The sequence below is a fragment of the Gigantopelta aegis genome, chromosome 10 (assembly GCF_016097555.1).
Source record: "Gigantopelta aegis isolate Gae_Host chromosome 10, Gae_host_genome, whole genome shotgun sequence".
NCBI classification, from domain to species: domain Eukaryota; kingdom Metazoa; phylum Mollusca; class Gastropoda; order Neomphalida; family Peltospiridae; genus Gigantopelta; species Gigantopelta aegis.
Genome location: NC_054708.1, coordinates 72,730,175 through 72,753,467, shown reverse-complemented (window position 1 = coordinate 72,753,467; position 23,293 = coordinate 72,730,175). Strand labels below are relative to the sequence as shown.

Below are 23,293 nucleotides of genomic sequence, written 5' to 3'. Positions count from 1 at the left end.
CAACATGGGCGTACATAGGGTTTTGAATTGGGGGGTTCCAAAATAGATTGCAGAGATATTGGGCATATATTTCTATGTTGAGTTTTGAAAAGGGGGGGTTCCAAAATAGATTGCAGAGATATTGGGCATATATTTCTATGTTGAGTTTTGAAAAGGGGGGTTCCAAAATAGATTGCAGAGATATTGGGCATATATTTCTATGTTGAGTAAATATAATAATGTCAGATATAATAAATTATAAAAAAAGCGATTTCGGGGGGGGGGGGGGGGGGGGGGGGGGGGGTTTCGGTCGGACCCCTCCCCATGGTCAGTAATAACAAGAAATTTCTACACTACGCGAGACCGTTGCTTATCCGCACCCATAAGCGTACGAGACGGGGGACAGTTGTCCAGCTTTCCCCCTAGTGCTGGAGCAAAACCTCAAATTCGGGCAAAAATGATACAGATATTCGGGGGGAAATGTGCTAACCCGATACCTTTTTACCCTCAAAATTAGTTGTAAACTATGTAAAAATGTGTATCGAGTCGTTTGTAACCGTATATAGCTGTTGGTACTAATGCTAATATGAATAAATGTTGCTATCCAGATTTGGCCATTTTCCTTTAATTTGGGCAAAACCCAACCTGTCCCACCACAAAATCGGAGCCCGTACGTCTACATCCGCACCAAATCCCATACCGCGAAGATACAATATTTGGGTCAATTATTGCCTACCAGAATATATCCAGTTATACAAAATTAGTTAAATGTATCATTATTTCAATAAGTACAAATCTGACTGGTGCATTTCCAATGGAGTTCAGTCTATTAAAGAACAAAAAGTTGGTTTTCTTTAAGGACACCACTGGATTAAAGGACAGGAGCCGCTTTGGAGTAACATTAAAATCTGGAGAATTTTCAACCGATTACTGTGCATAGTTAAGTAGATTGCATAGTTAAGTAGATTGAACTATCTTTGATATTGGTTACATGGAGACTACAACAAAGAAAAACAACCAAAACTAATCAGTATACTTTATTTTCAGTTGTCAATATCAAAACACCTTGGAACAATTAACAAATTAATTTTAAAAACCTTCAACAATTTTGAACTCTGATTACTGTGCATGGTTCAGTGGATAAAATTATCTTTAATATTTAGTTACATGGAGACTACAAAAACGCCCAAAACAAATTGGTACAATTTATTTAAATTTTTCAGTAACAAAACACTTTGGAACAAGTAACAATTTGATTTCAAAAACCTTCAACAATTCTTCGTTTTGCTTGTCTTTTTTGTGCATCAACCATTGCTATCAAACAGAACTTCCTAAGAATGTACTGAACCATGTGAACCTCAGTTTTCACTGTGGCCATGTTCATCCTGGTAGTATGAAATGCATCCATAAGAAGAGTAATAAAATACTGCATCATCAGAATCTGAAATGTCAGTGAAAAGAAGAAGAAAAACAATGGACCAAGAACAGGGTTGCCTTCATAAAGACCATAGTAATCAGACTTGCCCATCATAAAAAGGAACATGGATGCAATTGTCCTTGGAAAATTTCTGTATCCTTCAAGTGTAGTGCCAAAAACGAGAACAGCAAATATAGCAAATGCCATGGTAAGTCCAAACAGACCAAAACAATATGCAATCAGCTTCCCTCTCGCTGAATAAAGTGTTTGTGAAAGCATGGATAATCGGATATTGAAACGAAGCAGTTTGAAGAACTTGAGAATTACTAACAGGATTAAAGTTGCCATAACATATCTCAGTAAGGAATCATAAAATGCAGCAGTGTGAAAATTAACAAACTTCTCGAAAACAGAGTCTGAAAAAACTTCCATCAAACGATTACAGACAAGAATACGATTAATAAACAGTGCAATAGTGGTGTACGCTAAACACAAAATGGTTAGTTCATAAAAGGTCCAGGTCTCACTGAAGTAGTCTTGCCATTTCATTCTAAGACATTTTTTAAATTCAGTATATGTAAACATAAATAGATATAAAACAAATAAGAACTCAACAATGGCGACAAAGGTCTCAAATTCCTTTCGGTAGTGATAGAAGTTGGCCGTGTAGATCACATGGTAGGGGAACACAAATCCAGTGTTGGAATATTCAAACATCAGCACCACTACTGTAAACAGTTGGACATTTGGGTTGAAGAGAGTGAATTCCACAAACACCACCCGCGTCTGTTCATCAATCCATTTTGTCTGTTTAACATATTCTAGAAGATTTTGTGCCTTAATGGGATTTCTTGGTAACTGAAGAATATAGCCCCCACCAGGATAGATGTCAAGTCTTCCCATAATTGGAAGGGTGCCTAGTTTAATAGCAGACTGGTATGTCCACCTTGTTATTTCTTCGTCAGTCGTTTCATTTTCCCAGTTTTTAGTGAAACTCCGAGTTTCTTCAGCACCAAAACTATAGGGTGGAAAACACTCCTCTGATGACATCAGTTTTGGCATCCAATCCATGTGGCCACAAAGTCCTAAAAATAAGTTGAGAAATTAACATTGAAATGATTCAACACATGCACACAAAACTGCATACATATACATTTTAATGGCCATGTTCCTATTAACATACCAATATCCAAAATGTTCATGTTTTCAAACTTATATAAAGTATAAAAATGTTCATGGTTTAAGTGTTTTTTTTCTGTATCATGATGTGTACAGTTAGTCAGTTCACATCACAAGCTAATGAACATGCATATAAAATGTTGTAGGTCAACTGCTGGAATAAAATATAGGGGCTTTGGATGGCACCCTGAACCCCATCAAAGGTCCCTTAATTGACCAAAAGATACCATGCAACTAATGTGCATTGTGTGGTATCAGCCAGAGACAAAATGGCAATGTGCGATGCCTGATGCACTGAAAATGAGGAATATGATCTCACTCAACAGTTTGAAAATGAACAAATCACTGGCTATTTGGATATTAGGCCATGGTTGTTCACTCCAATCCCAAATCTGACCTCTTCTAAAGGCAGAAAGATCATATAAGACCACAAGATGCTCGTGAGAAAGAGCATTTGGTTTGTGGAAGTCTCACTGGTGTTGCCTTCATAAATCAGGTAGTTGTCTTATCATTTATTCCTAACAAATATCTGTACTCAGGCTATCCAGTACACCCTTACGAAAAAGTAGGACAAAAGTGGGAATAAAAAAATAAAAAAAAGTAAGACAAAAGTAGGACAAAAGTAGGACTGAAACAGTAGGTAGCAACATTAAGCATGCTCATACTGGGAAAATGTGTTAAATCCAAAGTGTTATTACTGAGAAAACACTTAAAAAACCCCAGAAGAGTTTTATGTGGTGCTCAGTTTGTACGCATATTTTAAAAAAGAACATGAATCTTATGTAACAGTCATGTTATTCATTCATTTGAAAAATTTCAAGGCATTAAGAAAAAATAATATGGAAAACTATGTGGGATAGACGGACAGACAGAAGGATAGAGATGAATCCGTAGTCCTTTCCGATTAGACCGGTAGGGAACTAATAAACCTATGTACAGGCTCAGTATATAGTAGTGCTACAACTGCAGTACTCAGCAGAGTATTGAAGGAGTACACTAGTTTAGACATGGCAAAAGTAACATTTGAGTGATAGAAATAAAATTTCATCTTACATTGACTTTCAGGGTGTAAATTTAATGTTAAGATTATATGGCGCCGCAAATAGGGAGATATATCTTGCTGCAATACCCTCCCCCCGGCTTTGACTTTTGACTTTTACACAAGCAATATGTACATGTACACTTTAACACAAGCAATATGTACACTTTAACACAAGCAATATGTACACTTTAACACAAGCAATATGTACATTTTAACAGCAATTCGTAGCATTTGGAAACAAAAAAGTAGGAAAAGTAGAATCGCTGGACAGCCTGTTGTACTATATTAGAGAATGTGCAAAAAAACCCAGAAGAGGAGAAATATCCCATGCCCTGATAATGAAGATGCTGATGATTGTGGAAGCAGAGTGCAATGACGATATAGATAAAGATTATGAACACGATGCCACAGATCATAGACTATTCAGAGATGGAGCTACATGTATTACAAGCAGAATTCTTATTGTTTATCAATTAACTTGGCGAAAATAGTGTACTGACAAACACCGACAGCACTGATGAACAATTCCAGTTCAATTTTGGTCAATCATTTTGACCATCTTTCTGTGTCAAGTCAACAATGATTACTGGCTAAAGAAAGAAAAAAGAAAGACATGTTTTATTTAATGATGCACTCAACACATCATTAAAAAATAAAAAATACCAAAATATCTCTATATTACTTTGTTAAGACTGCCCCAGATAATATTAGTACCAAGTTTCAGAATTACTCAATCATAACTGTAGGAGAAGATAGACTTTTAAATTCTCAATGTTAAATGTCTATTTTTTTTTTTTTTAATTTAATAAAACATGCCCTTTACTAGGCTTTAGCATTCTTTGACTGATATTTATTTGGCAATATACTCCGTAATACAACTGACACAAAAATATGTGTCAACATTCAGAAGTTGTGTGTGTTATTCCATTGTCTTGTGTTAAAAACCACAATGACAAGTCTTGTATGTGGCATGAATTATGCAGTTAATTATGATAAGATTATTAAAGCTGTAGTTGTCTTTATATTTTGCCATTTGGGGCAGTAGGTTTCAATCCCATCATTATACACTTTGTGTGTTTTTTTAACATTTTAGGCATTTAATTAATTTTTTTGATATTTTTAAATGCACAGAAAATTGTTTAGGAATGAATGGAATGAACAAATGTTTAACGACACCCCATCACGAAATATACATCGGCTATTGGGTGTCAAACTGCGGTCAAGGCAAAAATTAAAGAGGATTGTTTAGAAGATCATTTAGAAAATACTAAAGCAGTGTTTCTGCCAGAAATAAATTTTTGGGTATAGCGCTATGGAATTGAATGCAACCAGTCAACAGAGGGTAATGGGGGGGGGGGGGGGGGGGGGGGGGGGGGGGAATCCTCCCTCAGAAAGAAAATGGGTTAATTTTAAAATCTGCCAAAAATTTGGGTATGGCACCATATCCATTTTACCTTCTGGCAGAAACCCTGTAAAGATGAAAATAGATATGATTACCTTTGTGTACTCTTATTTGTCGCAACCTTACCCTTCCCACAAGATATGATTCTGTATTTGAAGACTCAAACATCACATTTTGCAAAAGCCTATAATTAATATATTCCCACATCGTATGCGAGTTGGTTACCTATGGAAACAAAACAAAATTTTAATTATCAAAACTGCGAAAATATATCATGCAGTATTTGAATGAGATAACCAAAATATGTGTAAATGACCACAGCAAATTTGGTCACTTGACATGAAAATGAATAGTAAGTTAGTGTTATAATGATAGTCTTCATTAAATTTTCTTCAAAATAAAGCAACATGCATTCATCAAGTTCTTTACAGAACTTGGAAGGCAAAATTCGAGCACTTCAAATCAAGTATTCTGAGAGTACTGCTAAAGCAATGCATGTCCCTACCAAATATATATACAGTGAAACCTCTCAAAACTGGACCCTCTGTAAACTGGAATTCCCTCAAAACCGGACCCTCTGTAAACCGGAATTCCCTCAAAACCAGACGTTTTTCGAAGCACCTTTTTAAATATCTGTACAGAAGAGAACCTTTCTAAACCGGATACCTCTTAAAATCAGACTTTTTACTTGGTCCCAAGGGTGTCCGGTTTAGAGGAGTTTCACTGTATCTACAGCAATATTCTTTTTGTAGATGGTAATTTCAATTAGCAAAAAATGCACTTGGATTGTACATGTACATGTATGTCAATGCATTAGCTTGGTATCAATTTGAAATTTGGAACATACAACATTAGAAGATAGGGGTATAGGGCTTTAAAAGTTGCCTGGCTTAAAGATGGAAATTCACAAAGAAATGCTGCACAAAAACGTATGTGAAATGTTAGCCATCGGTACCACCAATATAGAAATCAAGGATTGTTTTCTGCATTTGCTTGTTGGGCACACACAGTATTCAATGTCACAACAACAGAGTTCAAATTTAACAATGGCACCGATGGCAATTACAATCGTTAAGATATAAATTGCCATAGGTACAGAGCATCATCGACGGCACTTTTGCGCCATCGGTAAAGCTCCTCAACAATGGCAAAATGTGTACATTATCTGCTAATATTTAACATTTGCACGTTTGAAATATATCTACATACATCAAAATAACCTTTCAGTCATGTTTATTTGCTGCAAATGTCACTTTAATAAAATAGGCAGGCTCAAAATTGCCGTCGGTGGACTGTTTAACCCTTTGCAATTCTTTTAAAAATTGCTGTGGGAGACAAATTCTTAAGTTTGAGCCCTGCAACAATGAAAGTTCTGTTGTGTTCAGTAAAATGTTATTACTGAGAAGTTAATTTGTTTTCTTTAACTAGAGCACATTGATTAATTAATTATCGACTATTGGATGTCAAACATTGGTATTTCCAACAGGTAGTCATCAGAGTATACCCTCTACATTTTTCCAAATGCAGTAAGGGATTTTTTATATGCACCTTCCTAGACAGGAAAGAATATACCATGGTCTTTGACCAGTTGTGATGCATGCACTAGTTGGAATGAGAAAAAAACCAATCAGTTGAAAGGATCCACCAAGGTGGTTTGATCCAGCAACGCAAACACCTCAAGCAAGCAAGCAAGCAACCGACTAACTAAATCCTGCCATTATTATGGAGAAATGCATTTGCATATTAAATATTTTTACTGTCCCATAGCTTATTTTGAGCAAAATATTATCTTTATACATGTATTTCACAACAAAAATATAGGAAATACTTTGCAACTTTGAGCTGCCCCTTAAAATAGTTCACAGTGAGTTTATTACGGTAAAATTAATACATGTATATACAAAAATCACTAAACAGATTACAAATTTAGCAGGATTCTGCTCCTGCAAATCCCAGATTTTGGCTAGGAAGAATAAGATTATGTCAAAATATCTATGTTACACCATTTTAAGATTGCACCGGAATTCTTAAAAAACAGTCCATTAAAGTCACAGACCCTAGTTTGACCGGTGAAAACAGACAGAAAGTTTGATTAATCTACAAACCTGTAACACTTCTGAATACAGTTATAGTGAATCAAGAGTCTGTGACGTTGACACGGAGAAATACCCTTAAAAATAGACTAGAGCTTGTCTCCATAACTGTTACTTCTCAGAGGTACATTATGTGCAATTTTAGAATTATTACAAATGCATTTTGTGGCATTACAAACATCAGGATGACCATAAACACTTGGGATGTATGAAAATGGATATTCTAAACAATAAACTGGAATATTATTTTATATAATATAATATCAATAGAATGGATTTAGCACATCTTGTATTGATGCATCATGTATTTGTTTCGGTCTGGTTTGTCGACCGCTGACTAATGAGTGTTGCTTTGCTATTGTCAGGGATTTAGGAAGGAAGGAAGAAATTAATTCTTAAATTTAAGTGAGAAATTTTTCGTAGCTACATTTATATATGAAATTATAATCTAGATGGATGCAAATGTTTATTATGGAAATTAATTTTCAAGTCGTATTTAAAAAAAAATTTCCATGCATATCTAGCACTTGACCAATCGCTGAGTCGTAAGGAGATCTTTCAACCAATGAGAGCGAAATCAGTTTGAAATCGCAGCAAGCCACATGCATTTGACACTACCTATTTTTTAATTGCAGAGAACAGCCACCTTTTCATTTGTAAAATTTCTCCCACCTTCCCTCCCTGGTACATACATGTATTTTAATATTTTATTAATGTATTATTTTATTGTATATTGTAGTATGTAGACTGTAGTTAGTATTTGGAATACATGGGTTATAATCATTTAAAAAAAATGTATTGTCTATTAATATGAATGTGGATGAATATTATGTGTATTCAATTTAATAAACCATGAATTTTATCCCAAACCTGTTTTTTGTTCAGTTTTTCTTTACAGAACTGATATTAATTATAATTAATGTCTGATTTCAATTATAAAAAACAGCTCTAATAGTGAAATATCTGCCATAGTGTCTAAAAACTATGGTTTGTCATTTTAACAAAGAAGTTAATATATAACAATCATTAATATTTTAATGCATACTGCAAAACTTACGGTATAAAAATATCTAGTTTTCTCATATTCCAATGTACGGATGTAGATATTCTCAATGCCACTGGTAACATTGTATGACTCTTCCACATCGCTGTGGCCCAAAACCACCAGAAAGACAATAGCAACAAATGAGAAATACATCCCAATTTCCATGAGGATCTCCCAAGTACGCTGGTCTATGACGATTCGAGTGCGAATGTTTTTAAGGAGGCGTTCTGACACAGGTATTATGTAGTGTGAAGCGAGTATTCCATAATCATCCTGCTTCACCTCCTCAGGTTCACCTAGGAGTGAGATGAGAAAGAAAATATACACAACAACTCACATATATCTTCATACTATATAGCACTTACAATTACTCATACAAACTGGGTACTCAAATAACCAATAATTGTGTATCTAAAGAGGATAATTTTCTGGTATCATGGAAAAATGGATGGAATCAGAAATCAAATGTTGCCAAACAGAATAATATGTATGGTTCCGATTACACAAGCCAAACCTACTAACTGAAGAAAAATATTTCAATTTTAAAGCAGTACATAAATATATACATGTAGTTGAAAGTAAGTTCGAGTTGAACTAACTTATTATACTGATTTTTACTGCCCCATATACGGTTTAGCTCCAACAATAGGATCATCACTATCATAATTTTTCTCGACTATCCCATTTCTATTCTATCTACTCTCTACCTTTTATTACTACATATTAATAAATATTAATTATATTAAATATTAAATATTATGTTTTATATATGATTATGAATATTGATTATTATCTGGTGTCCATCTTGTTTAGGAGAGCACTTATATAGGCTCTGTCTATTGTGCAATCCTTTTGACTTTTTTCTGATCAATAAAATATTTTTAAACCCCCCCCCCCCCCAAAAAACAACAACAAAAAAACCCACACAAGCCAGAAAAAATAGGGTCCATACAGTGTATGTAGGCATTGTATAAACTTTCTAAACACAACACAGTGACTTCGAAAATTTCACACACAGATCTTAATTGGCTTTATAAAAAATCAAAGACTATCAGTTGTCTCAATAATAGCAGGGACAAAGAGGGAACCCAACATTAATGACATTAACAAATAGATAAATCATCTTTAGACCTTTACTTATGAAAACTATTCATGCAGTTATAGCTTTTCTGGAAGCCGAATAGAAGATTTAAAAAAATTGGCTTATTTTCCCCTTTTTCGGTCCTGCTTTATTAATAAGATTAAATTCTGTTACTTTTTTGTTTTTGTGTTAAATTTCACACTTTTAAGATGTACACAATTCCAGCTACTAGCTGTATTGCATATATTTTTCAGTGTGAAGAATCAATGTATACACATATCTGAGGAAGGACAATGGCATCACCAGGAATTCTTGAAATGAGTTTAAATTTATGGTTAAGTTTAAAATTTTAAAACAAAGAACTACAAAATATACATCAAAGGGTTTATTTGCACAAGAGTTTTAGCATACATGCAGGGAACATTTTGTTCATTTGCATCACAATTCACTATGCAAGTTTCAGAGATCACTACACAATTAAACAAATTAAACAGTAATTTCTTATAAATTTTCAGTTGACCAGAAATATCGCTAATCAAGATTTTGAAAACAAAATGTTCCGTGACATGCATTGTATATGGTCCCTCTGTATACCTATTTCCTGCTGCTTTCCACTGTCATACTGTACGCTGTGTCGAAATATCAGAGTAAGCAGAAAAGCCACAGCAAAAACCTTCACTGGTTCTGTAATGAATGCACTCTGGAAAAATGATGTGAAGAAAGAAACGAGCCATGCTACACTTTTGTTGTAGCCATACTTGAGTCCATACAGCATCACAAAGTAGGAGCAGATAAGTGCGGTTGTGAATGCTACGAAATAGGCAACATAAAGGAAATACCACGGCAATCTGAAAAAAAAGTAAGAAAAAAAAGGGTCAACAAATCAAACTCTAATTTTTCATTCTTTCATTCTTTTAACTTTATTTTGGTGAGGCTATATTATTTAGCTGGATTTAAAAACACAAGACACAAAATGTTTTTGCTTCCCACCTCCTCCCTGTGACAACCAGCTAGTTTATTGCTTGGGACTGGACTTCTGTGAATCTTCTTTTCGGTCTTCATCAAGGAGTGTGAGTGTGTGTGTGTGTGTGTGTGTGTGTGTGTGTGTGTGTGTGTGTGTGTGTGTGTGTGTGTGTGTGTGTGTGTGTGTGTGTTTATATGTGTATTTTATGTATGTTGATATTATTTGCCTAGTAGTATTAAATAAATTTGTATTGCCCAACTGTCTTGTGTTTTTAATGTGCTTATATATCCAATTAAGGTTCTAAAGTTTGTTTTGTTAAATGACACCACTACAGCACATTGATTTATATAGGATGTCAAACATATGGTAATTTAAAACTATAGTCTTACAGAGGAAACCTACTACACATTTCCATTAGTAGCAAGGGACCTTTTATATGCACCATCCCAAAGACAGAATTGCACATACCACGGCCTTTGATATACCAGTCGTGGTGCACTGGCTGAAATAAGAAATAGCCTAATGGGCTCACCGACGGGGATTAATGTTCTAGCATGCTGTCCTGGGCACACACTTTGACTAACTATAGGCTGGCTGTCCAGAACAGTTGGTTAATGAATATTTGCTATAGTGAAAGATAAGTTGGTGTAGTAGCTTTACACTTTCCCATTGAGATGGTATACAGGCATATTTTATATGACTTCAGATCGCTTAACGTTACGTCACATGTGATTCTGCTTCAGATCACACTGCACTGTTTTGTGGTTTTGTGAACACATAAATCATGATATATTGCACTATTTCTAGTGTGAAACGGGGAATCCCCTCAGTAATGACCAATGATCAATAGAATTTGCAAGTTGATGTAGTGCTCGACTGCTTGTACATATTATTTTTGTAATTATATTTTAGTAAATTGATTGAAGTACTAGAAAAATTAACCAACCTCGGACTACTACTTTGGTCAATATAATATTTTTTGCTCCATAAAACATCATATTGATCTCATCACAATGCCATAATTGTTTAATATGTTTTTAATAATAAGCTTTAAACATTTAACCATCTGCCTACTGCAAGCAAGATATCTCACCCCACGTCACACCAATCGACATACTGTACACTGTATACAGTGCATTCCCCAGTTCATATTTCCTGCTGTTTTACACAAGGCACTCACCAGAAATAAAAATATAATACAGGAGACAGATTACTTGACAGCATGCTAGCTTTTGTTTTTCATTTTTCAATGGAAAATACCTTGGAATTTTGAGTTCAAAAAGTGTTTTTTTCAGCAATTAGTTTCGCTTCGCAACAATGACGGCATGACGCGGTAATTTTTAGGGATCAATAACTGATTGTGACAGCTAATTTGATAATAAATTTGATCATTTTACCAACCATAAAAATCACCAAATATTGGGATATGAATTGTTTTTTGTTTTTTTTAATTTTGGTCAGAAAACCACTGTTTTGGGGAATAATGGACATAAATACTGGACAGCTGGCCACATATGTTTATAAGTCAACTTTATTTTTTCGATTTTTTGCCTAATAATTTTAATCAACATTAAATGATCTAACATATCATAAAAATGAGAAAACCCACAAAAAAACCCAACCGTACCGATTCAAATATGAACTTTATTTTATGTATTTATAAAACATTTTTGTAAATATATGGGAGTAAAAATTTGAAATTTATATCCACTCAACATGCTTTTGGTCAAAAATTAATTAAGTAGTCTAAAGGTTAAATTATTTCAGTTAAACAATCATATACCTTAACTTAGAAAATATACTTTTCTTTTTCTCATCAAGTTTCATCTTATCGTCCACAGGTTCCTCTGACATCAGTACAGTGTCTGGTTTTGGTTTGGTCAATCTGAACAACAAGATGACAATCATATTGACAGGAAACACTATGAGAGCACTCTCGATTCCGATAACAAAGTCCACCAGGGACAGGTGAAAGTCTCCATAATCGATCTGGTCCTCAGCATCACCTCGTGGAATTCCGTGGAACATGATGTTAGTGAGCATCGTCGACAGAAGAATACAGAGAGCACACGTCAGTCGCTGGATACGTGTGAAGTTACTGCTTGGACGTTTTGAGAAGATGCTCACCCAAATGTGACCATCACGGAAGTTACGACTGGATGTCTGCATGAACTGGTAGAAACGCTTCTTGACAAAGATCGCATCTTCCACAGCAGGGATGTCTGCTTGAAGTGTTGCCAGTCCTTTATCTACGCTGAGCCACTCGTTATAGAGACAGTGCCAAACCTCATCAGTCTGGACATCTTTGACAACAATTTCTTTTAGGTACCTGTTGGACACCAAGGAAAGAAAGAAAGAAAGAAATGTTTTATTTAACGACGCACTCAACACATTTTATTTACGGTTATATGGCGTCAGACATATGGTTAAGGACCACACAAATTTTGAGAGGAAACCCCTGTCGCCACTATATGGGCTACTCTTCCGATTATCAGCAAAGGATCTTTTATTTGCACTTCCCACAGGCAGGATAGCACAAACCATGGCCTTTGTTGAATCAGTTATGGATCACTGGTCGGTGCAAGTGGTTTACACCTACCCATTGAGCCTTGCGGAGCACTCACTCAGGGTTTTGAGTCAGTATCTGGATTAAAAATCCCATGCCTCGACTGGGATCCGAACCCAGTACCTACCAGCCTGCAGACCGATGGCCTACCACGACGCCACCGCCAAGGAAAGAATACTAAGGGCCGAATTTACGAAGCTGTTTTTTCTTAAACAGGTGTTTAAGCATATTGTAAATATATGTAGTTACACGCATGTAAGACTTAAAGAGGCTGTGTAAATTCGGCCCTATATCTTATTCTTTTTTTACCCAAGTCAAAAATGTTAAAATTTCTAATATTACTTTATTTTTTAAACATGTTAAAAATATAATAGAGAGTCCACTCAAAATTTGTGTATGGACAGTAAGTGAAAGCAGTAACATGCAAAATTTATGTGTAATAATTATTCTAGATTGTTCAAGTTTTTGAAGTTTGAATTTTAGAAAAATGTTATGGGCCACGTACATGATATATGTTTTAAGCTTGCTCTTAATTAGCACAAGTGATATGTTCCCCATGTATATGTAATGCTCATGTAATCACCTTCCATAATCTCTGGAGGAATGTGTCCTACAAAAATAAAACAACAAATTACAATTTTGTTTAATAAAACAGTGATTTTTCAGTGACAATGATGCATATATAAAAGCGTAGAAACCTTGGATCATTATCTCTGAATACTGAACCTGACATCAAACAAATAGCATTTTCCCCTATGTAAATTGGTCTGAATTTAACATCCCAACAGCTTGAAGTATTCCAGTGAGTCCTGGCTTCCTGTTCGTTCACATGACCGAAGCTTCGTTCTTTTCCCTGATAGCTAGTGCAGTGGCTTAAATTAAGTCCAAATTTGGGTGATATTGTGACATATTGGCCCAAAGTGCCAAATCTGACACATTTATACTTTGGGACCATACAGTCGTTTTAAGAGGGGTTACCCGAGGTCAAGGTCAAAATTTAGATAATGTCTAAAAAGCAGTTTTAAAGTAATAAAAGTGGGCACAATTGTACTTTAGGAGCATAAAGAATATTTGAGAAGAATCTGCCCACTTTTAGAGGTCAAGATCAGTTTACGGTCACAGTCAAATTGAAATGTATCACATTATATAGATCTGTGAAAATATGAACATTGTTATTTCTCACTTAAGGCAAAACATGATTGGACTTTAGTGGAAATAAAATTTCATTTTTAATAACCTCTTGCTAACTGGGACATTGTACATCCAAGATGGCCACCAACATGGTCATTTAAATTCCAAAGAAATAAGTTAGTTTTGTGGCAGTTCGTTATCCACTTTGCAGCTTTAAAAGGAACTGATTGTGCATATGAGGAGTGCAAACTTGGTAGTCTTTATAATTTAAAAATATTCAAGATGGTATCCAAGATGGCTGCCAAAAGAGAACTGGCAATATCTGATACAATCACTTAAGAAAACTGTTGTTGTGTATGACATGATTTTAGGGACAAGGAATACATTTTGAACTACTCCCGGCTAATCAAGACATTGCAACTTCATTTAAATCCAAGATGGCCACCACAATAGCGGTCATAATTTGGAAATGGCAATTTATCACATTTTACATCAACTAGGGCAAGATTTTGATGTTAGTGATAATGTTTTAGGCGTCAATAAAGTCATTTATCTTGTTCTATAGTTGCTATAGTGGTGGCCATCTTGGATTTAAATGATGTTGCAATGTCTTGATTAGCTAAGAGTAGCTCAAAATGGAATTTCTTGATACTTAAAATCCAGTCATAAAGATGAACAATTTGTTATAGGTGATAAAGTATCCTCTATATATTGAATTTCTGTGTTTAAAATATTTAAAAATATTCATGAGTGCCAAGTAAAGTTTGCACTCCCTGGATCTCTAGTTACAATGTAGCATGTTCAAAATATGCAGAAACGACAGAGAAGAACTGAGCGTTTAGCAAGCAAACTACTAGTTTAATTGTGCGAAATTTGGTGCCTTTTACTTAATTTTTACTAAATACTATTTTAGTTTGAACTTTGGCCATGACAGGATCATAATGTTTAAATTGGGGCAGTCACTTATTAAACATTTTGCACATGCTTAAGGTAAATATATGCCTAATATAGTGCTTTTAAACAGCTTTTTTGGATATTCTAAATTTAACCTTTGACTTTGACCTCAACCTCTAAATTCGAGCAGCCCTCTCCAAAAAACAGTAGTACTATCATAAAGTACAACTGTGCCAAATTTAGTGCTTTGGGCCAGTCTGGCAAAAGGAGAGTATGGATCTGCAAGCCGAAGAGGATCTGGAAACCACAAGTGATTTGGCAACATTGGTGGAATCAGAAGTAGGCGATAACGGAACTGTTGGAATTTCTTAAAGGAAACATGTCACGTAACCTATATTTGGCACCAACCATGTACAATTAATTATAAATTGAATCACCTAAAAAAAATAATTAAAAAACATTAATTACTTAAAATACCTCCATAAAACCCCCCAGATACGAGCTCTTAGCGGAAATTGCCGATCTTTAATGAGCAGGGCAATCACGAGGTCCGTGACATCAGAGACGCGTCGCTTGATCTGAAGCCTTACACTTAAAAGCATTAGTCCGTACCACTCATAAAGAATCTAAGACTTGCACAGCTTACCAAAACAATGAGTGTTCGTTTGCAAAACGTTTTGCCGTATCAATTTGAGCTGTTAGTAAATGAAGAAAGACACACATTTACTTACAACAGTGATACTGAAGAAAAAACGGATAGCGAGTTGGAGGGTGGAGAAACCGATGGTGCCAGACCAGACCGGTCGACCAATTTACAGCCCAGAGCCCGAAAGTAACCCGGAGACAAAACCAAAACTCGGATGCTAATGCCGAGGTGTATACTGTTCATATTTTAGCATAAAGATACACCTCGATATGATGTATTTAAATATGTAAAAATATATAAATGTAGGACAAACATTATTTTTATTTTTTTTAGAAAATATCGCATTTTTCATGTTTGGGCTGTACATAATGAAATCTGTATGCACAGTGTAAACAAGCGCTCTAATTTACAAGGCGCTTCACTTTCATTAACCTGACTTGTAAAACAACATAAATGACTTGAGAGTATAATCAACTTTTTAACTAAATATATTTCAATTTGCATCAATAGAACGAAATGGGGTTATAGTATTTTTCTCTCTTTAAAAAAAAGCTGCATATTATTAGGCCTATTGGTAGGGTGCGTTAGAGTAAAAACGTCCACTCACGATACCCATGTGATAATTTTCTTTTCTTTGGTACTATGTAATTGGTCAGTTTTGTAATTTTAGATGGGAAAGTCTACTTAATCAAAGGTTTTACAGCATTATTTACAGTAATGAAGCAGGGCAGCTGATAATGTCCATTAACATTGTACTATAGTCGCGACAGGTTACGCCACAATACCCTGTGAACTTAAAAAACTGGCAAGTATTTTGTACGTATGTCTAGACAGTGGTAATCACTTACCTGGACGATACCCTGCAACATACACCTGCCAATCAGGAATCGCATGTGCAGGCCACAGAAAGAAAGGACCAATTAACTAAAACAACACTCCGATTCTCAAGTCAGCCCGTGGATGAAACATAATAGTTATTTCGACACCGACGGTAGTGGTTTATTTTGTATAGAACTTCGTGTTACTTTGGGGCTTCGGGCGATGAGAAACGTTTTTGTGACGTACTCCGCCCGAAGACTAAAATCATTATTTAAAATTTTTTTTTTTTTTTTTTAAAACATATTTAAATACATCGTACTGAGATGTATCCTCATGCCAAATCCTATGTTTGTATATGCCATATTTAATTAATTATTGACGTTTCCTTCTTCGGACGGTGAATACAGATTTTGTTATGTAGGCCTAACATAAAAAATCTCTTCTTTTAAATTTTTTTTTAATAAATTCATGCTGAGGTGTATCTTTGTGCCAAATATGTACAACGTACACCTCGGCATTCACAACCGAGTACTGTTTTTTGTCTCTGGGTAACGTTCGGGCTCCGGGCTGTAAATACTAAAATAGGCTGACACCAAAGTACTTGTTTTGCGATAAAATACACGCGTCTTTCTTCGGATACAATGCTTTGGAAAACCGTAAAAAGACAATCCCGATCGTTTAAACTGTTTATTTTTACACCTAAAGGCCGCGCAGTACGGCACTGCTGGACTGAAAAGATCGTAAGGCCCTTACTCCATATATAAACAGTTAACAACAATGGAAGAGTACAGCGGCTCTGACGTCACTTCCCTTTTTTTCCGAACGCTCACGAATAAATATGCATAAATCGTACTTTGATACTGATTGGCATAATTTCTTCATTTTAAGTTAACTACGCATATTTTATTGTTATAAACTTATTTGTATATTATTTTTATATCATTTTGCTTTTAAAATGAGCTATAATATGGTCTCGTGACATGTTTCTTTTAAGCACTGTCGGAAGAAATATCGATGGAGGGAAGGCTTGAGCATCTAGTACAGGCAAGACATACACTAAGTTGTTAAAAGATCTAGATTCAGTCAATCATTTTTGACACACCCAATGAAAAGCTTTGGATGCAGTATCCACTCCGTGGCTTGAGGAGAGCAGATGGCCTGAACAACATTTCTGCTAACATATTCGAAACTCCTGGAATGTGTCCTGCTTTAACTTCATTGGAATGGCGTTAACCAGTTCATAAAGATGATAAGTCACCTCTAGTAAACTTCTTGAGTAAGTTCCGTCCTGTCAATTTATATCAGCCGCTGCTGAAACATTGTTCGTTATCACCAACAAATTTTCATTTGTTAATCAGTCCTGTCAATGATGAATGAAGACCTATTCTGAAGAAGAAATTTTTTCAAACGACGCGCCATGCGCTGACCGTAATGAAAACGAAACTGCACGGGCAGGATGATGCGGACCGGCCGAATCTGCAAACTGGTCCAACCCCGGTCTCGCTGGAAACCCCGGCGGTGGAGGGACTGGTGGAGGGACTGTTGGAGGCGATTCCCCTAGCCAGGCTATGAAATTCTCAAAAAGAGAAACATAGTCCCCCCGAGTCCGCCCCTGAGGGCGACCCGAAAATATCGGACCCTAAACGAAAGGTTCCGCCCATGCAGTCGAGGGATAACGCCTGGAACCTCTACCCTGATCTGACAGGTCCGGATTGACCATCGGTGTAGCCACAGGCGCACCCAAGAAAGCTGCAGTTTCCCTGATCCCTGCCAAAGCAGACAATGGGACTGGTGGTGTCGGTTGAACCGGACCGTCAGGAAATTCGTACACGTATGAATCCTGCGCCGAATTCTGAACCCAACGTACCACGTGTGGATTAGCCAACCCAGTTGACGTAGCCACATGCGAACGATCTAAAAGTTGATGATGCTGTACAGGCGCCCCAACAACAGAAGGGACGCTCACTGGCGTCACACCCGAAACAACGCCACCCAGCTCCATGACCGAGACAACGTTGTGAGACTTCGCGATTCCGCCAAGGACCAATAACCCTGCCCCCATCAGCAAGATGGGAGTCGGAACTGAGAGACACAGTCGTTCCTGTCACGACTGCACTCCCTCCGACTGACGCCCCTGTTACAACCGTAACCGGCACCGCCTCCACCGACGGAGGCGAAAGCAAATCCCCAGGTGGAATGGAGCCCGACCTGGAAGAAACCTTCCCTGCTTCAGCCGAAACAGGGAGCGGCGCTTCGGGTTTACTGGTATCACCATGAAGATGGCGAACAGACGAGGAGGCGCCCTTGCGCCTACCACTTGTCCGCGAGCTCTTTGAACTGGACACCGACTTGCCGACCGCCGGCAAATTGGTATGGAGCACGACCCCGGAGGTTGCCACTGTGCTCCGCCCGTCCCGTTCACGTCTAATCATCCTCTTTCGCTTGGCGTCTTTTGACAGCTTCTTAGCCTTCCCCCACGTGGAGGGGGACCAATTTACACAGATATGACACTGGCATTCAAAACAACAAGAACGACTGCCCGACATAACAAATGCTGATCAAACTGGGGCAGTCGTTTAAGACAACCCCCCTCGGCACACACAACCAACCGGTTGGAGCCCGAGGAAGCCGTGTCAGACATTAACCCCCTGTGTAAATTACCCAAAAGACCTCGTATGACAGAGTAAAACAAAATTACAAATTAATAAACAATTTAACAATTTGACAAAATTTTTACTACAGAACTCGAACACAACTGCAATGGAGGACTGCAGAATCAAAAACGAGGATATACGGTCTACCCATGCGCGGGTGTAGGTTATACATCCGGCAAGGAGAGATAATTCTGCAGTGGAGGTTATAACTCAGGGTCGTATAACATTGTTGTTGTGCTAGTACGGTAAGATGAATAAAACTATTAAGGATTCAGGAAGATTTGAACCCATTGCAGCTGAAGCCGGCCCCTCAGAATCTTGGGCTGTTTGAAGACCCAATACACTGATGAAACATTACTGGTTCGGTTAAGATACTGTTGACAGCTGTCTGGATCGTCTCCCATTTATGAAAGGAAACTTGCACATGGTCCAGATCCATTCGCAACAGGGAACCAATGAACTGGAGCTTCTGTGTTGGTAGCAACTGAGACTTGTCTTGATTAATGACCCAACTGAGAGACTGAAGGAACCATAGAATGAAGTCGAACTGAGCAGTTAACTTCACTTTGTCCCAGCACTTCATGTGACAATTGGTGAGATAAGGGTAAAAGCAAATACCCTTCTGAAGTAGGAAATGTGATAACAGAGATGTTATTGTGGTGTAAAGCCATGGCGCTATCGATATGTCAAACAGTAGAACCATCCATTCATAATGGACACCCTGGAAGATTAACTACAGAAACTTGTAGTGGTCTGTGTGAATCGGCACATGAAGATAAGCTTCTTTGAGATCTGAAGATGCTAGCCAATCTATGGGATGAACAAGTCTTTAATTCCTGTACAGTCAACATCTTGAATTTGAATGGAGGATGTAGAGGCTTGTTTCAAAACTTAGACGTGTTCCAACAAACATTGTATTTGTCTTGGGCATAAAGTCAATGGTAGGATGACCCTTGGATCGGAGCAAAGTAGGTACCAATGTTTTCCAATACCTTTGATATCGACTTCTGACATTGCTTGTGATGACCGGTGTTAAGACACACTGCAAGCATCAAATCTGAATTGCAAATCAAGGGGGCTGGAATAGGTCTATGTAATATGAGGAGATGGGGGGGGGGGGGGGGGGGTGGTGGTCAGCCAGCTGAAATAAATTTCACTTGGACTGCTGAACACTTAATCAAATAGCGGAACCGGAAGGTTTCTTATCATAAGATTGCTTCCGGTCTTGTTGTCTCCGACTCTGACTCTTTGCCTGTGTAGCTGGTTGAAAAGTACCCTTCTGTATCGAAGCCTCCAAGGTATGTACTGCAAGGCCATGACAATAGCCAACAACTGTGCCACCTTGTTGTTATCGTTGACAACTTCAAAGACCTTCCCTGCAAACAATCTAGACAAAGAACATGGCTGTTTATGGCTGGAATCCAGACTAGACTTTTTGAACCTGACGAGTTTGAGTAAGCTAAGAAGTCATTGCCATTGTAGCGGAAGTCATATAATCCAGTATATTTGCAGACTGCTGTATTTAGGTGTATCCCTTATAGTCCTTGACTTGGTTAGATAAGCCCACTATGAAGACACCATGATAGGATGCTGCATTGTAGAGTCCATGCACACGACTATCTTCTCTGGAACATCGACTGAATATCATCATCATTTGCTTAAGTAATATTTTTAAATGGCATGTTAAACACTGTATAAATCAATGTTAATCACCGAGGGAACTGGACAGCAGATGCTAAATATTTTAAGGTATTCTGCAAGTCAGTCACAATGTCTAAAATAAGCGAACCTTCAGCTAAGGATATGATGACAACATCATCCAGTGGAGCATCCGATGAAACCATCAGTATAAGTCCCTTCCTTAAATGAGCCGGAGGTTTAGGCAATGCAGTGTCAAGATCATCTGGATTCAAGCGAGCACAAGCAAGCCAGTTCCTTACAGTTGGCCGGTTTGAACCACTATCCTCAGGCTGATGGTCTGAATGGGATCCAATGTTTTGAATGATGTGAAGAAGACTCCTATTGTCTGAGCTCCGGGATCAACAGTGATGGTCTGAGCATCCCCCAGTAGATCTTGGTGAATGTTTCAATTCCGTAAACCCATCAGCAGAGTGGCACCAATTCGATGATTGCTGTAACCGATTTTTCCAAAATTTGTGAGTAGACTTCGAAGGGACTGAACAGGTAGGAAACACATTGTCATCTGACAACATTAACGAAGCCATAACAGAGAAGACAGCATAGTACATAGAATCTACACAACAGAATCCTTGACTGACAGTTCCATCATCCTTACCGATTCAAATATGAACTTTATTTTAAGTATTTTTATCTTATTCAAGTGAATATATGTGAGTAAAAATTATAAACTTGTACCCACTCAACGTGGTTTTGTCAAAAATTAATCCAATAGTCTAAAGGTTAAGTATTATGAGCAAAGAAAAAAGAAGAAAGCTTCAGTCATGTGACCAGAACAGATTGGTTGGGATGTTTGAACCTGGCTACTTACATACATGTAGGGAAAAATGCCATTTGTTTCAGTTCAGGTTAACTTGAAAAAAAACCCCACAAAAAAACCCCAATCAAACAAACCAAGATGGCTGTTCTCCACTGCTGTCATGCCATACAACCACAGATTTAATCTTGCCCAGACTGTGGCTGGTCTTGATCAGAAACCAGTTCTCCGCACCAGATATGAAGAGTTTCTTACTGCTGTCAAACAAGGCATAACGTGCACTTCTTCCATCCTTCCCACAGAGATAAATGAACACTCTGGAGCTGGTGCCAGCTTGCGCCCACCAACCGGTTACCACACAGATCATGTACACATAGTTGTCTGTACGACTGATATTAGCAAGTATTGTGATACCAGTCTGTGAAAATAAGAATAAAAGTATACATCAGGGCCCATGCTTATAAAACGTTTAAGAGTCCAGACTCAATCTTTAATGACGTCACACACATACAATTTGTATGGCGTTGTCGTGACATTAGTGTCTCAGACTCTATTAGTCTCGAGTCTAGACTCTAAAAGTATTGTAAGCACCAGGCCTGGAAATTTATTAAAGGAACTGTCCTAATGCCTGTTGCCATTGTATCAACTAACAGATCCTTTTATAGAATATCAGTATCGGCAAAAACAAAATGTCACAGTGTCAGTTTTAGTATTCTTAATAAGGAGTACGCTCAGTTAAAATCATGGTTTGGAATACTAGTAGTTAATGTAGGCTATGAATATTTGACCTTATATCATATTAATTATAAAGGAAGGAAGGAAATGGTTTAGTTGCACTCAACATATTTCACTTACGGTTATAATTATGACGTCGGACATATGGTTAAGGACCACCATATTAATTATAAAGCAATGCATGTTTACCTTTTTTAGATCTTTCTGATCTGCTCTGCGTGCCCAAATCAGCAACAGGATGTAAATAATCCAAACGGCAACAACAAGGGTGACAACCACAGGGTTGTCAAAGAAAGTCAGGAACAGTCTTGCATCCCCAAAGGAATTGATAGTGTTGGGTGTAATGAAAACACCACCAGAAAACACAGACAGATGACTACACCAGCAGTGTAGAGTGGTTAGACTTGTGAACGGACTGACCTGTATGGAATAAAACCGACAAATATTAATATGTGATTTGACCAAAAACAGTCTACATTTTATTTGCTAATTAAGAAGAATAATGTGGAATTAAATATCTCACCTATAAACACTAGTGTAAAACTAGTTTGCAATCAAATTATAAATGCATTTTTATTAAAATTCACGATATAATATACAGTAGTTACATACTACTTTTGAAAAAAAAAAACCCAAGCTGCATCTGATCTGTTTATGATGAAGACATTTATTGCAATACATGTCCTCCAGTGGGTCCAACAAATTTTAATGTCATGGGCCATAACTCTGTCAAAAATGGGTAAATCGCCATGAAAGTCAAACTAGATCTGTAACAGCGTACCATTAAGCTAAAATTTCAACTCAGCATCTCAAGGCATTATGAAAAAAAATAGGAGACTAAAACACCCATGCATTGAAAAGCTAGCCCATCTAGGACACAATAAAGCTACACATATTAGGTGTCGACAGATTTCAACATTTGGAGGTTGGGGAGCAGGAATTAATTTGCCTTTCAATTGGAGGTTGGGGCACACAACAATACAATGTATATTTTAGCCAGCTAAGTGTCTGACTTGAGCCTGTGCCTTCCCAGCTACTGGTTTAATTACTGGTTATTGATATTGATGTTTTAAGTATGTACATGTAACTTCCCTGAAATAACTGCAAAATGGTATTTCATAGCCTCTAGACCCCCAGTGTCTTGCGCCTTCAATGCTTGTTCGTTCCAAAAATTCATCTGCCCCCACACAA

At 37.2% G+C, this 23,293-nt stretch overlaps 1 protein-coding gene across 3 annotated transcripts in view; it reads right to left on the bottom strand.

The window, feature by feature from the left end:
• Positions 1-1,001: 1,001 nt before the first annotated feature.
• The window catches only part of LOC121382763 (polycystic kidney disease protein 1-like 2), a 136,891-nt gene continuing 114,599 nt past the window's right edge, over positions 1,002-23,293 (bottom strand). For 2 of the 3 annotated variants that reach the window (XM_041512341.1, XM_041512342.1), the window contains 7 exons: positions 22,292-22,522; positions 21,505-21,785; positions 11,986-12,531; positions 9,833-10,086; positions 8,170-8,453; positions 5,115-5,244; positions 1,002-2,481 (listed from right to left, as the gene is read on the bottom strand). In XM_041512341.1, coding sequence (XP_041368275.1) covers positions 1,238-2,481; positions 5,115-5,244; positions 8,170-8,453; positions 9,833-10,086; positions 11,986-12,531; positions 21,505-21,785; positions 22,292-22,522 — 2,970 coding nt within the window. In that variant the 3' untranslated portion in view covers positions 1,002-1,237. The remainder of the gene's footprint in view (positions 2,482-5,114; positions 5,245-8,169; positions 8,454-9,832; positions 10,087-11,985; positions 12,532-21,504; positions 21,786-22,291; positions 22,523-23,293) is intronic. The other variant, XM_041512343.1, reaches the window with a different exon arrangement.